Source organism: Ranitomeya variabilis, chromosome 5, assembly GCF_051348905.1.
Source record: "Ranitomeya variabilis isolate aRanVar5 chromosome 5, aRanVar5.hap1, whole genome shotgun sequence".
NCBI lineage: Eukaryota > Metazoa > Chordata > Amphibia > Anura > Dendrobatidae > Ranitomeya > Ranitomeya variabilis.
Genome location: NC_135236.1, coordinates 31,651,829 through 31,664,825, shown reverse-complemented (window position 1 = coordinate 31,664,825; position 12,997 = coordinate 31,651,829). Strand labels below are relative to the sequence as shown.

General features: G+C 47.5%; 1 protein-coding gene across 1 annotated transcript in view; it reads right to left on the bottom strand.

Moving 5' to 3' along the window:
* The window catches only part of LOC143774775 (uncharacterized), a 75,952-nt gene that overhangs the window by 22,108 nt on the left and 40,847 nt on the right, over nucleotides 1-12,997 (bottom strand). Inside the window, exon 10 of the mRNA XM_077262540.1 lies at nucleotides 7,357-7,435. Coding sequence (XP_077118655.1) covers nucleotides 7,357-7,435 — 79 coding nt within the window. The remainder of the gene's footprint in view (nucleotides 1-7,356; nucleotides 7,436-12,997) is intronic.

The following is a 12,997-nucleotide window of genomic DNA, read 5'->3' as shown; positions in this document are numbered from 1 at the left end:
CGCCCAGGCCATTTTCACCGTGGATCCGTACGTCTGTAATGCTCGCTCCCAGACTGGATGGCGTGCGCGTGGGATTGTGGCCTCACTGTGCAACAAACCAGACTACCCTGGGAAGGGCGTGACTAAGCAGCTACCTTGGCATTCACTGGAGCAACTGATGGTGAGGTCAGGCTTGTGCGACAGGTAGCTGCCAGGTACCACTCCAGGGCGGTGTCTGGCTGTAGCAGCTGATCCCACTGAGGGATGAAACACTAGTGTCAGGTGCGAGCAAGTAAGGATGAGCACGACTGGTACTCTGGCTAGCAGGCTGGCACTCTGGCAGGCAGGCGGGCATGGAATGCACTGGAGGAATCGGGATGGTAATGGGTAGGGCAGGATCACAGGCAAGAGTAGGAAACAGGAACCAGTTCAGACTGGAGGGAAAGGAACTGTTAGGAACCAGTTCAGACTGGAGGGGCAGGAACTGCTTCAGGAGACACGGGAACACAGGCAGGTACGAGTGAGATAAGGGAACAAGTAGTAACCAGTACAGACTGGAGGGACAAAGAGCCACGGGGTGTAGGGCGAGAGCAAAGCAGAACTGCAGGAAGCAGAGGGCAGTGCAGAACCGCAAGATGCAGAGGACCGAGCAGGACACGGAGAGCAGAGCAGAACTGCTAGAAGCGGAGAGCGGAACAGAGCCACTGGATGCGGTGAGCAGAGCCGCAAGTTGCGGCGAGCTGAACCGAGCAGAGCCGCAGGTAGCAGCGAGCAGAGCCGCAGGTAGCAGCGAGCATACGAGCGCAGAGTCACAGGTTGCGGCGAGCAGAGCTGCAGCTTGCGGCGAGCAGAGCGGAGCAGAGCGCAGGTTGCACAGAGCTGCTGGTTACAGCGAGCAGAGCGGAGCATAGCTGCAGGTTGTGGCGAGCAGAGCCGCAGGTTGCAGCGCAAAGAGCAAAGCTGCTGGTTGCGGAGCAAAAAGCAGAAGAAGTGAACACAAGGAAACGCACAGCGAGATAGGGAAAGCTACAGACAGGAATACAAATGGACACAGGTATAGGACTTAGTTCAGACAGGGTCAGGTACAGGATAAGGTACAGGAACAAGGATTCAGACCAGGGTATGCAGCCCCCTGAGAGGCGGAAATGAGAGATACAGCAAGACAGGACCTGGCAACTTAGCAGCAAGGCACTGACAGAGAGATTGTTGCTCAGGCATCCCCTTAGGGGTGGAGATGCCTTAAGTACCTGATGCCTCTTGGCAATTGGCTGGGGACACCTTAGGAAGGTGCACACAGTCTGTGATGGTGTGATATGCTTAGTGGGTATCATTTTTGTGTATATTTCTATTTTTCTTATTTTCATGTTCTCTTGTAGGAGTTATTTGCTAATTGATGAATGGCTGTTGCTGCCATCTGATATCAGCCCCACAGCACTGTATTGTTTGCTAATATGCTAATGACATGTTGACCTAGCTTGTTGAAACAATGAACCCCTGAGACTTTCCCCCCCTCCTGACCTGTGAATGAGGAGGGAGACTTAAAATATCAGGGAGGTGTGTTGTGATCTGGTGACCTTGGAGCCGCATGACATACTTTCTCAGGAGTAGGTGGTACCTGTACTGACCACAAACCCTAAACTAACACCGCAACTAGAAGTAGCCGTGGGATGTACCTAACACGTCCTAGACATCTCGACACAGTCGGAGGTCTAAATACCCCTATAGATGGAAATGGGAATTCTATCTTGCCTCAGAGCAGAACCCCAAAGGATAGGCAGCCCCCCACAAATATTGACTGTGAGTATAAGAGGAAAGACACACGCAGGCAGAAAAACAGGATTTAGCAAAAGAGGCACTTCTAGCTAAATAGAAACGGATAGGACAGAATTCTAAGCGGTCAGTATTAAAATCCTAAAAATATCCACAGCAGATAATACAAATATTCCACATCTAACTAAAGACATAGAAAGTATATCTGCATCTCCTGAGAATCCAGCATGACTGAAAAATCCAAACAAAGTCTAAGCTGGACAAAAACACAATAAATTGCACTGAATTGCAAAGCACACTGCATGTGTGCACAGAGACAAAAAACCAGACACTTATCTTAGTTGAATTGGCAGCAGGGCATGAGGACCCAGAGAGAGATGCAATCCCTCCAAGTACAATGGACAACTGGCACAGACTCATGGATCCTGCACACCTAAATACCTAATAGAGCTGCAATCAGCAGAAACACCTGCCCGGATTACAACCCCAAGACAACTGCACTACCACCAACAACCACCGGAGGGAGCCCAAGAGCAGAATTCACAACAGAGGTGAGACACAGATCAGTCCTGTGTGGAATGATGATGTGTTCACAGCATCTTAGAGAGAAAGAAGAGTATATGGACTATGTTATCCTCTGTCTGCTGGATTGTTGGACTTTTATCCTGTTACTGAACTGCATTCGTGTTCTGGACTATTTTATCCTTTGTGTGGTGGATCGTATCTGGACCTTTTGTATCTTTCCCTAAATAAAGGTCTTGGGATTGTTCACTCTTCGCTGGCTCTGTTGATTGTGTGGTACCGGAGAAGGACCCCAAGACACAGTCCCTATAAGAATCAGGAAGTGCCAGGGCCTCCGCCCTAAGCATATAGCCCAGCACATGAGGCCCAGAGCAAGGAGCCGGCAGAAGACGGAACTCACAGCATGGCCCGGAGTGGTGAGTAAGATGGGAGATAGAAGCCATGCAGTGATGCTGGCAGGGATGTTACATCGTCCCAGCGGGTGAACCGCATCTGTGCCAGGTGCGCATCAACGGACACCAGGCCAAGGCCCTCCTGGACTCAAGGAGCCTAGCGACCCTTGTGCATGGGTCATTAATCTCGGGCTTAGAACCTACTGGGAAAAATATGGGTGTTGTACACATTCATGGTGAACTCCATGAGTATCCGACAGTGGAGGTCTCATTTGTTATGCCCTGCAGGGAAATTAAACATGTGGTGGGGTAGTGAAGACCCTTCCTTATGGGGCTGTCCTGGGAAGTTATTTGCCCCTCTTTTGGTCTCTATGGAAAAACAAAATTAACCCTCCAAGGGTAAATGTTATTCTGGGCACGGAAACCGAATATCCCAAGTCAGGGATACCTACTGTAGGGGTCACCAACCCAGGGACAGAGTGTAACCCCGATAGGTTTCTCCTAGAGGTATTGGCAGGAGAGGTCGAGGAGACCCCATCGATCCCCGAGCTGGAAGTGTCCCCTGGTACGTTTGGGACAGCTCAGCTCCAGGATCCCACTCTGACCTGGGCACGGGAAAGAATATTCAAGGTAAATGAGGTGGGGAGATGGTGTTCCCACGTATGGCGATAAACCAGGAGTTACTATACAGGGTTGATAAACTCCAAGATAAGGTGGTAGAACAACTGATAGTGCCCCAATCCTACCGTCGGGCGGTGCTCGAAATGGCTCACACCCACATGCTGGAAGGGCACTTAGTGGCCAAAAAGATGCAGGAGCGCATGTTGTGCCATTCTTTTTGGCCTGGGGTCTATTCTGAGGTGCAGAGGTACTGTGATACGTTTCCTGAGTGCCAGCTAACCTCACCCACCGCAAACTACCGGAGTCCGTTGGTATCTCTACCCATTATAGAAGTACCTTTCAAACGGATTGTGATGGATCTGGTAGTGCCGATTGTAAAATCAGCACAGGGCCACCAACATATATTATTGGTCGTAGACTGCACCACCCGTACCCAGAAGCCATTCCGCTTCGGCACACCTTGGCTAAGCTTATCGCCCGGGAGTTTGCCATGTTCTGTCACCTCGGGCTACTGAATGAGATCCTTACTGATCAGGGGACTCCTTTCATGTCCAAGGTGACAAAGGAACTGTGCAAGTTTCTCAAAATAAAACAGTTGCGCACGTTGGTGTATCACCCCCAGACCAATGGACTAGTCGAGCGCTTCAACAAAACCCTCAAATCAATGTTGAAGAAGGTAGTTTCTAAGGATGGAAGAGGTTTGGACATATTGTTGCCCTACTTCATGTTTGCCATTCTCGAGGTACCGCAGACTTCCATGGGATTTTCACCCTTTGAGCTACTGTATGGCAGGCATCCTAGGGGTCTACTGGATGTAACCAAAAAGATGTGGGAGCAGGAACCTACGCCACATAAGAGTATTATTGAGCACGTGGCCAATATGCAGGACTGGATTGCAGCGGTCGTGCCGATAGTAAAAAAGCATTTGGTGAATGCTCAGGCAGCGCAGGGTCCCGTGTATAACAAAAAGACCACAGTCTGCTCCTTTAAAGCAGGAGATCGGGTTTTGGTTTTGGTACCCACTGCCGAATGCAAGCTTATGGCCAAGTGGCAAGGGCCATATGAAGTTTGGGAAAAAGTGGGGGGAAGTAAACTACCAAGTTTACCAGCCTGGGAAAGGAAAACCCAAACAGTTGTATCATGTCAATCTTTTGAAAGTGTGGAAGGATCGGGAGTGTATGCTTACAGATGTGACTTCAGATGTATCATCTGGGGACCATCCGATATTGGCCCGGACAGCGGCTGAGTGAGCAGTAAAGATTGGAGACACGCTGTCAAATCAGCAGCATCGAGAGGTGCGGAAATTAGTACAAGAGAATACTGATGTATTTTTTTAAACTATCCGGTCGTACCTCTGTCATCCAGCATGACATTGTCAACGAGCCTCATGTAAGGGTGCAAATGAAACCATACCGTGTGCCCGAGGCCCAGAGACAAGCCATCGTGAGTGAGGTAAGACAAATGCTCCAGCTAGGAGTAATTGAGGAATCCCGGAGTGACGGTTCTGTAATGATTTCCGTAAGCTGAACGAGGTGTCGAAGTTCGACCTTTATCCAATGGATGGATGAGCTGATTGAGCAACTGGGCCATGCCCAGTACTTTACCACACTCGATCTCACCAAGAGTTACTGGCAGGTACCTCTCATGGAGTCAGCAAAGGAGAAGACCGCCTTAATAACACTGGATGGTCTGTACCACTATGTCATCTTGCCCTTTGGACTACATGGGGCACCAGCCACATTCCAGAGGCTGATGGATATAGTACTGGAACCCTATTGGAGCAGTAGTGAATTTGCTCAGAGCCGCAGGCTTGACAGCGAATGCCAAGAAATGTGCGATAGGGCTCAAGGACGCCCGGTACTTGGGATACGTGATCAGCCATGGGGTTATCTAACCCCAAATAAATAATATCGAGGCCATACCGAACTGGCCTCGACCTTTTACCACCAAACAGGTGAGAGCGTTTCTGGGCATCATCGGGTATTACCTAAGGTTTATACCTAATTTCTCTGGGAGAACAACACTTCTAACCGATCTCCTAAAGGGAAAAAAATCGGTCATAGTGCGGTGGACCCCTCAAGTGGAGGAAGCATACCAGTCTATGAGGGTGGAGCTGTGCGGACAGCCCATTCTCATCAGCCCCAACTTCAAGAGAGAGTTCATCGTGCAGACGGATGCCTCTAACATGGGCCTAGGAGCGGTCCTGTCGCAGGAGGTGAACGGAGACGAACATCCGGTCACTTACCTAAGTAGGAAACTCACCCCGGCCGAGAAAAATTATAGCGTAGTGGAGAAGGAGTGCCTGGCCATTTAGTATGCCTTAGAGTCCCTACGCTATTATTTGCTCAGTTGACCGTTTTGCTTGGTGACAGATCATTCACCCTTGATCTGGATGAGAAGTGCCAAGGAGAGGAACGCTCAGGTCACCAGATGGTTCCTGTCTCTGCAAAATTTCAGTTTCACCGTGGAACATCGTGCAGGGAAGGCACAAGGGAATGCGGATGCCCGGTATGGTGACAAGTGTTCAACCCCACAAGTTTGAACAGAGGAGGGGATGTGTGAGACAGTGAGGGGGATCATATGCAAGGGTCAATATGTATCCCCCAGGATGCGGACGGAGTCCTATTAGACCAGCTGGAGTGTCGTGTGTTCACAGCAGGACACCTGTGAGTCACAAGGCAAAATAAAATTAAGTGTAGACCTGGTCAAGCTATGTGGCCAAGACAATATTTAGAAAAACCCGTAGGGCTTTTATTTTTGGAGTGAACTACAGGATGTTAGTGGGGCGGACACTTTGCTTTGAACTTTCCTGTGGTCCCTGCCTATGTGTCGCACTGCACCAACCCCGCTGCACTACTTCACCCTGAAGCCATACGCTACCAGAAACCAGGTGTCCAGTCGGCCTGTATATAATAAATGACCGCTGATGCCAGCGATTAGTTCTTGGGTTATCGTGGCGCTTGCAGTGACCATACTGGGGCTATATACACATATTCCATGGGTGGGATTCGGAGGGGTACAGTATACTGTATACCATACGCTTTCTGTTAGTTTCCCAATAACCGGCCTTAGTGGAAACAGCTGCAGCCTCCTCCATTAAACGTCGCTCAATTGCACAATCGTCTGGATGATAGGGGGCAGTAGGGTGCTGTTCATGACAAAAATATATCAGCGTGGTGGGTAGCTTGACCCCCCACGGATGTCATCTTTGACAAATTGGTGGCAGCAGTGGGATCTGCGTGGTCTCTCTGGTGTCCTGCCCTTGATAGGTAGTAAAATATAGCACTGTATTATTTTATCTTAAAATTTGTTTAATGGTTCAACTGTCTTTCCCTGCCCTGCCCTGCCCGGGGCACTGGTAATCCAAGCCATGCCACTGATACCCCTTAAAAAAAATGTGCTCAAATGACTAATTTTGGTGGGGTCGGTGAACAGTAATGGTGGAAACCCAACCCAACAAGCCTCCAGAAGCAGCATGTGTTATATGTTTCATAGCTCCCTATCGTTTCTCCCTTGAAAATAAAAAATAGGCAGCTACCAGAGGAATCACATAACGGCTTATCGTCGTATTGAAGTAAGCCTACACACCGAGCTAATTCTCGAATCCAACCCTACACGTTTATGAGGTAATTTGAGAGGAGATAGTGGCAGCAAAAAGGCATTTTGTAGACCGCTATCTCATGTGTATAATCTCTCAAGTATGTCAGATGCTCAATTACGGCTAATTGCGAGCTTGTCTCTGTGCCACGATGCACTTTAGGCTTCAATAAACACTGCTCCATCTGTAGAAGGACATTGAAGCTGTCGTCCCGTGCTCGGAATCGTTATCCTGTTTAGTCCGTGAGATCTTTGTATTCGTTGGCACCATCACACGGAAACATCTGACGGGATTTGATGTCTCTATAACAATACTCCTTACTGGCTTTTAGCTGACAATTTCGTTTTATGTGATGGTTGCACAACCTCTGCTGCTTGCCAAGGGGAAGAATGAAATGTGAAAAGAAAATGTTAAGCTGTGAACTATGAGGAAGAGCATAGGCACAAGGCAAAAACATCCTGCCTGTCGTCTCACCAGCGTGTTTCCGTTTTTTGGTTCCCGGGACGTCTCTCTTTTGCCGGGGGCAGAGTTGAGTCTCACAGAGCCTTTGAACCTGTAATGGAAATTGACCTGTAAGACATTGATAACAGGTCTACTTGCTAAAATAATCCATTATCAGTTCCCCGAGACATTAATGTGCCCATAGACATTCGGCAAGATTCAACTGACAATCTTCATGGTGCCCAACTCCTTCAGAAAGAAGGATTAGGTATGTTGGACCTCAAAATGCCTAATCCCATCAACTTATGCTAGATATAAATGTTAGTCGACAGATAAATGGATATTCCCATTTTTAGATGTTTGGATATGCCATCAATATCTGATAGAAATGTGTCCCATCCATGAGAGTTGCATCTATCTCTAGACCAGGGACAAGGGCATGTGTGTAACTCTCACCATTCACTTACATGAGAGTTACTGACTTTTGGCCTCCAAACACCACCGCATGTGATGTCCTGACCCACGAGACAAACATTCTGACCCACGCAAGAGCTAAAGAGGAGTCTAGTTGGCAGAGGAGGAGCTTGGAGTGAGGAGACGTGAGTATGCATTATTAGCTGATGCTAACTGGGTGTGATGTTGTCCTTCGAAAATTACTTATGGCCTTGGTAAATTCGAGTATTTATAACTGGAATCCGGTGCAAGTCGAATTCCTGATCGAATTCCTTTGAGGACCAGAAGAATTTTCCCCAGAGGTTATAAAATTTGTCACGTCTCAGCCTCTGGTATACACTGGGTCCAGACCTTGTGTCTGTTCTCCAGCAGATAACCTACTTTAATTACCTGTTCACAGAAGGAGGTCATAGGGATTTGGAATGACGTGTTAGTTTTTTCCTCCTTTTCAAGTTATAATTAAGACATGCTTCAATGTTCAATATGAGGGTGACACGTCCCCATACAAGAGACAGTTTAGATAGTGATCCCATTTTCCCATTACCTCTATGACAGTGAATTATTCGCATAAGGGCTTTTTTTTTTCAAGATGAGTTGTATTTGTCAGTGGCATAATTTCCGGGTGCATACAGTGGTTTGTAAAATTATTCACCCCCCCATCTTTGGCATTTTTCGTGTTTTGCTACCTCACAACCTGGAATTTATCTGGGTTTTTTTTAGGGTTTGCATCAGTTCATGAAAAGAACATACCTACATGTGTGAACATTTTGATTTTCTTTTTATTGTGAGCAACAAATAAATAGGACAAAGTAACTGAAAACTTTAGTGTTCATAACTATTCACCCCCCTAATATCAGTACTTTGTAGAACCAACTTTGGCACCAATTACTGCTGCAAGTCGCTTAAGGTACCTTCACACTGACCAACTTTCCAACGATAACGATAGCGATCCGTGACGTTGCAGCGTCCTGGATAGCGATATCGTTGTGTTTGACACGCAGCAGCGATCCGGATCCTGCTGTGATATCGTTGGTCGGAGCTAGAAGTCCAGAACTTTAAGGTACCGTCACATTAAGCGACGCTGCAGCGATATAGACAACGATGCCGATCGCTGCAGCGTCGCTGTTTCGTCGTTGTGTGGTCGCTGGAGAGCTGTCACACAGACAGCTCTCCAGCGATCAACGATGCCGAGGTCCCCGGGTAACCAGGGTAAACATCGGGTTACTAAGCGCAGGGCCGCGCTTAGTAACCCGATGTTTACCCTGGTTACCAGTGTAAATGTAAAAAAACCCAAACACTACATACTTACATTTCGGTGCCTGTCGCGTCCCCCGGCGTCCGCTTCCCTGCACTGTGTAAGCGCCGGCCCTAAAGCACAGCGGTGACGTCACCGCTGTGCTCTGCTTTACGGCCGGCACTGACACATTCAGTGCAGGAAGCTCTGAGCAGCAGCGCGGACGCTGGGGGACGTGACAGACATCAGAAGGTGAGTATGTACTGTTTTTTTTTTTACTTTTACAATGGTAACCAGGGTAAATATCGGGTTACTAAGTGCGGCCCTGCGCTTAGTAACCCGATATTTACCCTGGTTACCATTGCAAAACATTGCAGGCATCGTTGCTTTTGCTGTCAAACACAACGATACACGCCGATCTGACGACCAAATAAAGTTCTGGCCTTCTAGCTCCGACCAGCGATATCACAGCGGGATCCTGATCGCTGCTGCGTGTCAAACACAACGATATCGCTATCCAGGACGCTGCAACGTCACGGATCGCTATCGTTATCGTTGGAAAGTTGGTCAGTGTGAAGGTACCTTTATTTGGTCGTCAGATCGGCATGTATCGTTGTGTTTGACAGCAAAAGCAACGATGCCAGCCATGCTTTACAATGGTAACCAGGGTAAACATCGGGTTACTAAGTGCAGGGCCGCACTTAGTAACCCGATATTTACCCTGGTTACCATTGTAAAAGTAAAAAAAAAAAACACTACATACTCACCTTCTGATTTCTATTCACTATTCCCCTTGATAAAGCAAGTACTTACAGGTAGCGAAACGTGCGTCGGGGTGCGTGCTGGAGCGTCCGCATACCAGGTGAGACCAGCCTCCCATGTGTTCAATATGATAACCGTTTTTTCAGGACCACTAGCGTTTCCAGGGTCCACAAGGTTTTTGTGTCTAGGACCTTAGGGTGCACATAACGCATGGTCTATAGCTCTTTCACCACTCGTGTCCATATGGCATAGGACACACAGAGGGTGATAGACATAGTATTTTATTCATAGTTACACATGGAGATTTTGGCTTGGTAGCACCTTAGTTATGGTCCACATTAAGAACATGTACAGCTAATGGTTTATGTGGTACGCTCCTCTATTAATCATGGTGTCTTTCTTTACACTCTTGTGTTCTGTACACGGGTATTTACAGATAACGTGTTCATGTGTTTTTGTATCATGTCTATTTTATTGGTCTTTTTTGTATGAGTGTTTTTTGTAACTAATAAATTTATCGCTTTTATATATTTGAGAAAGCTTCCTTTGTTCTCTTCTATTAACTATGATCTATAAGGAGGATGTTTATGGTTTTTTGTGACATATGGGGGTCACAATGATGTTTCTGGAAAATTGGTTAATTATACTCACCTTCTGATGTCTGTCACGTCCCCCGGCGTCCGCGCTGCTGCTCAGAGCTTCCTGCACTGAATGTGTCAGTGCCGGCCGTAAAGCAAAGCACAGCGGTGACGTCACCGCTCTGCTTTAGGGCCGGTGCTTACACAGTGCAGGGAAGCGGACGCCGGGGGACGCGACAAGCACCGGAATGTGAGTATGTACTGTTTGTTTTTTTTTTACATTTACACTGGTAACCAGGGTAAACATCGGGTTACTAAGCGCAGGGCCGCGCTTAGTAACCCGATGTTTACCCTGGTTACCCGGGGACTTCGGCATCGTTGGTCGCTGGAGAGCTGTCTGTGTGACAGCTCTCCAGCGACCACACAACGATGAAACAGCGATCGGCATCGTTGTCTATATCGCTGCAGCGTCGCTTAATGTGACGGTACCTTTAGGATAAGTCTCTATGAGCTTTCCACATCTTGCAACTGGGATTTTTGCCCATTACTCAAGGCAAAACTGCTCCAGCTCCTTCAGGTTAGATGGTTTCCTGTGGTGAACAGCGACCTTCACGTCTGTCCACAGATTCTCCATTGGATTAAGGTCTGGGCTGTGAGTAGGCCACTCCAAAACATTTACACATTTCCCCCTTAAGTGTTGCTTTAGCAGTATGCTTTGCGTCACTGTCTTGTAGTAAGGTGAATCTCCGTCCCAGTCTCAGATGACTGATAAACTAAAGCAGATTTTGCTCAAGAATATCTCTGTATTTCGCACCATCCATCTTCTCCTCAACTCTGACCATTCTTCCTGTCACTGCTGCCTAAAAATATTTCCACAACATGATGCTGCCACCACCATGTTTCACTGCAGGGATGGTGTTCTTGGGGTGATGAGCAGTTTTGGTTTGGCACCAGACACAGTTTACCTTGGTGGCCAAAAAGTTCAATTTTGGTCTCATCTGACCACTGCACCTTCCTCCATACATTTGGGGAGTCTCCCTCATGTCTTTTGGCAAACTCAAAGCGGCCTTACAATGTTTGTGTGTAAGTAAAGGCTTTTTTTGCCCACTTTTCCATAAAGGCCACCAATATGGTCGTATGAATAGATACTACAGTCTCTGTGTCACGGCTCCACCCCTCAGTGTGTCCGGGATGCAGTTACTGACAGATTGGCCATCCAATTTGGTACAGGGGTGTTCTGAGCTGTCAGTGTGTTGATTGACAGCTCGACTATGCAATCTGAGACTGTGAGGCATCGGCTGTCTCCAGGTGTTCATTATTCCAGGTAATTGCCATGCTCTTTAGCTGAGCTGTGTCTCCCAGAACTCTGCCAGACATACATTCAGCTTGTGAGGTTTGTTCTCCTGTGCCTTGAGTTCTGTATGCTTGATCTGTTGCCTGACCTTGGACTTTGTTGTGACCATCCGCCAGTTTAACCCCTTCAGCTGTGATCCGTTATCCTCCCGGTACTCTGACCTCAGAACGTTACCTGACTTTTGTCTCGTCCTTCTGTTTATGACGTACCCTCTTGGATTCTGACCTTGGACTCCTTGACCACTCTGACTCACGGCTTGGCCACGTGAAGTGACTAGCATCACATTCTGTTTGGGAACTCTGCAGCTCCTTCAGTGTTACATTTGATATCTGTGCTGCCTCTTGATTAATGCACTCATTGCCCAGGCAGAGAGTTTTGGTGGGCATCTCTCTCTTGGCAGGTTTGTTGTGGTACCATGTTTTTTCCATTTGATGATAATGGATGTGATGGTGCTCCTGGAGATAATCAGATTGGGATTTTTTTTTATAACCCAATCCTGACTTGTACTTCTCAACAACTTTGTCACTGACTTGTTCAGGGATCTCCTTGATCTTCATAGTGTTTTGCTTGTAGATCTCCTTGGTCTTCATTTTGTTGTTTGGAGATCTCCTTGGTCTTCATGGTGGTGTTTGGAGATCTCCTTGGTCTTCATTGTGGTGTTTGGATATCTCCTTGGTCATCATGGTGTTGTTTGGAGATCTCCTTGGTTTTCATGGTGTTTGGAGATCTCCTTGGTCTTCATGGTGTTGTTTGGAGATCTCATTGGTCTTCATGGTGTTGCTTGGAGATCTCCTTGGTCTTCATGTTGTTGTTTGGAGATCTCCTTGGTCTTCATGGTGTTGTTTGGAGATCTCCTTGGTCTTCATTTGGTTGTTTGGAGATCTCCTTGGTCTTCATGGTGTTGTTTGGAGATCTCCTTGGTCTTCATGGTGTTGTTTGGAGATCTCCTTGGTCTTCATGTTGTTGTTTGGAGATCTCCTTGGTCTTCATGTTGTTGTTTGGAGATCTCCTTGGTCTTCATGGCGGTGTTTGGAGATCTCCTTAATCTTCATGGTGGTGTTTGGATATCTCCTTGGCCTTCATGGTGTTTGGAGATCTCCTTGGCCTTCATGGTGTGTCGTTAGTGGTTACCTTTCAGAAAAGGTAAAGTGTATATACTGACAGATATGTGACACTGAGATTGCACACAGGGGATGTCCTGTCACTAAGCATGGGACTTATCAAGGGAATTGCTTGCGCCAGAAATTTTTAGAGGCTTCATAGCAAAAGGGGTGATTACATATGCACTTACCA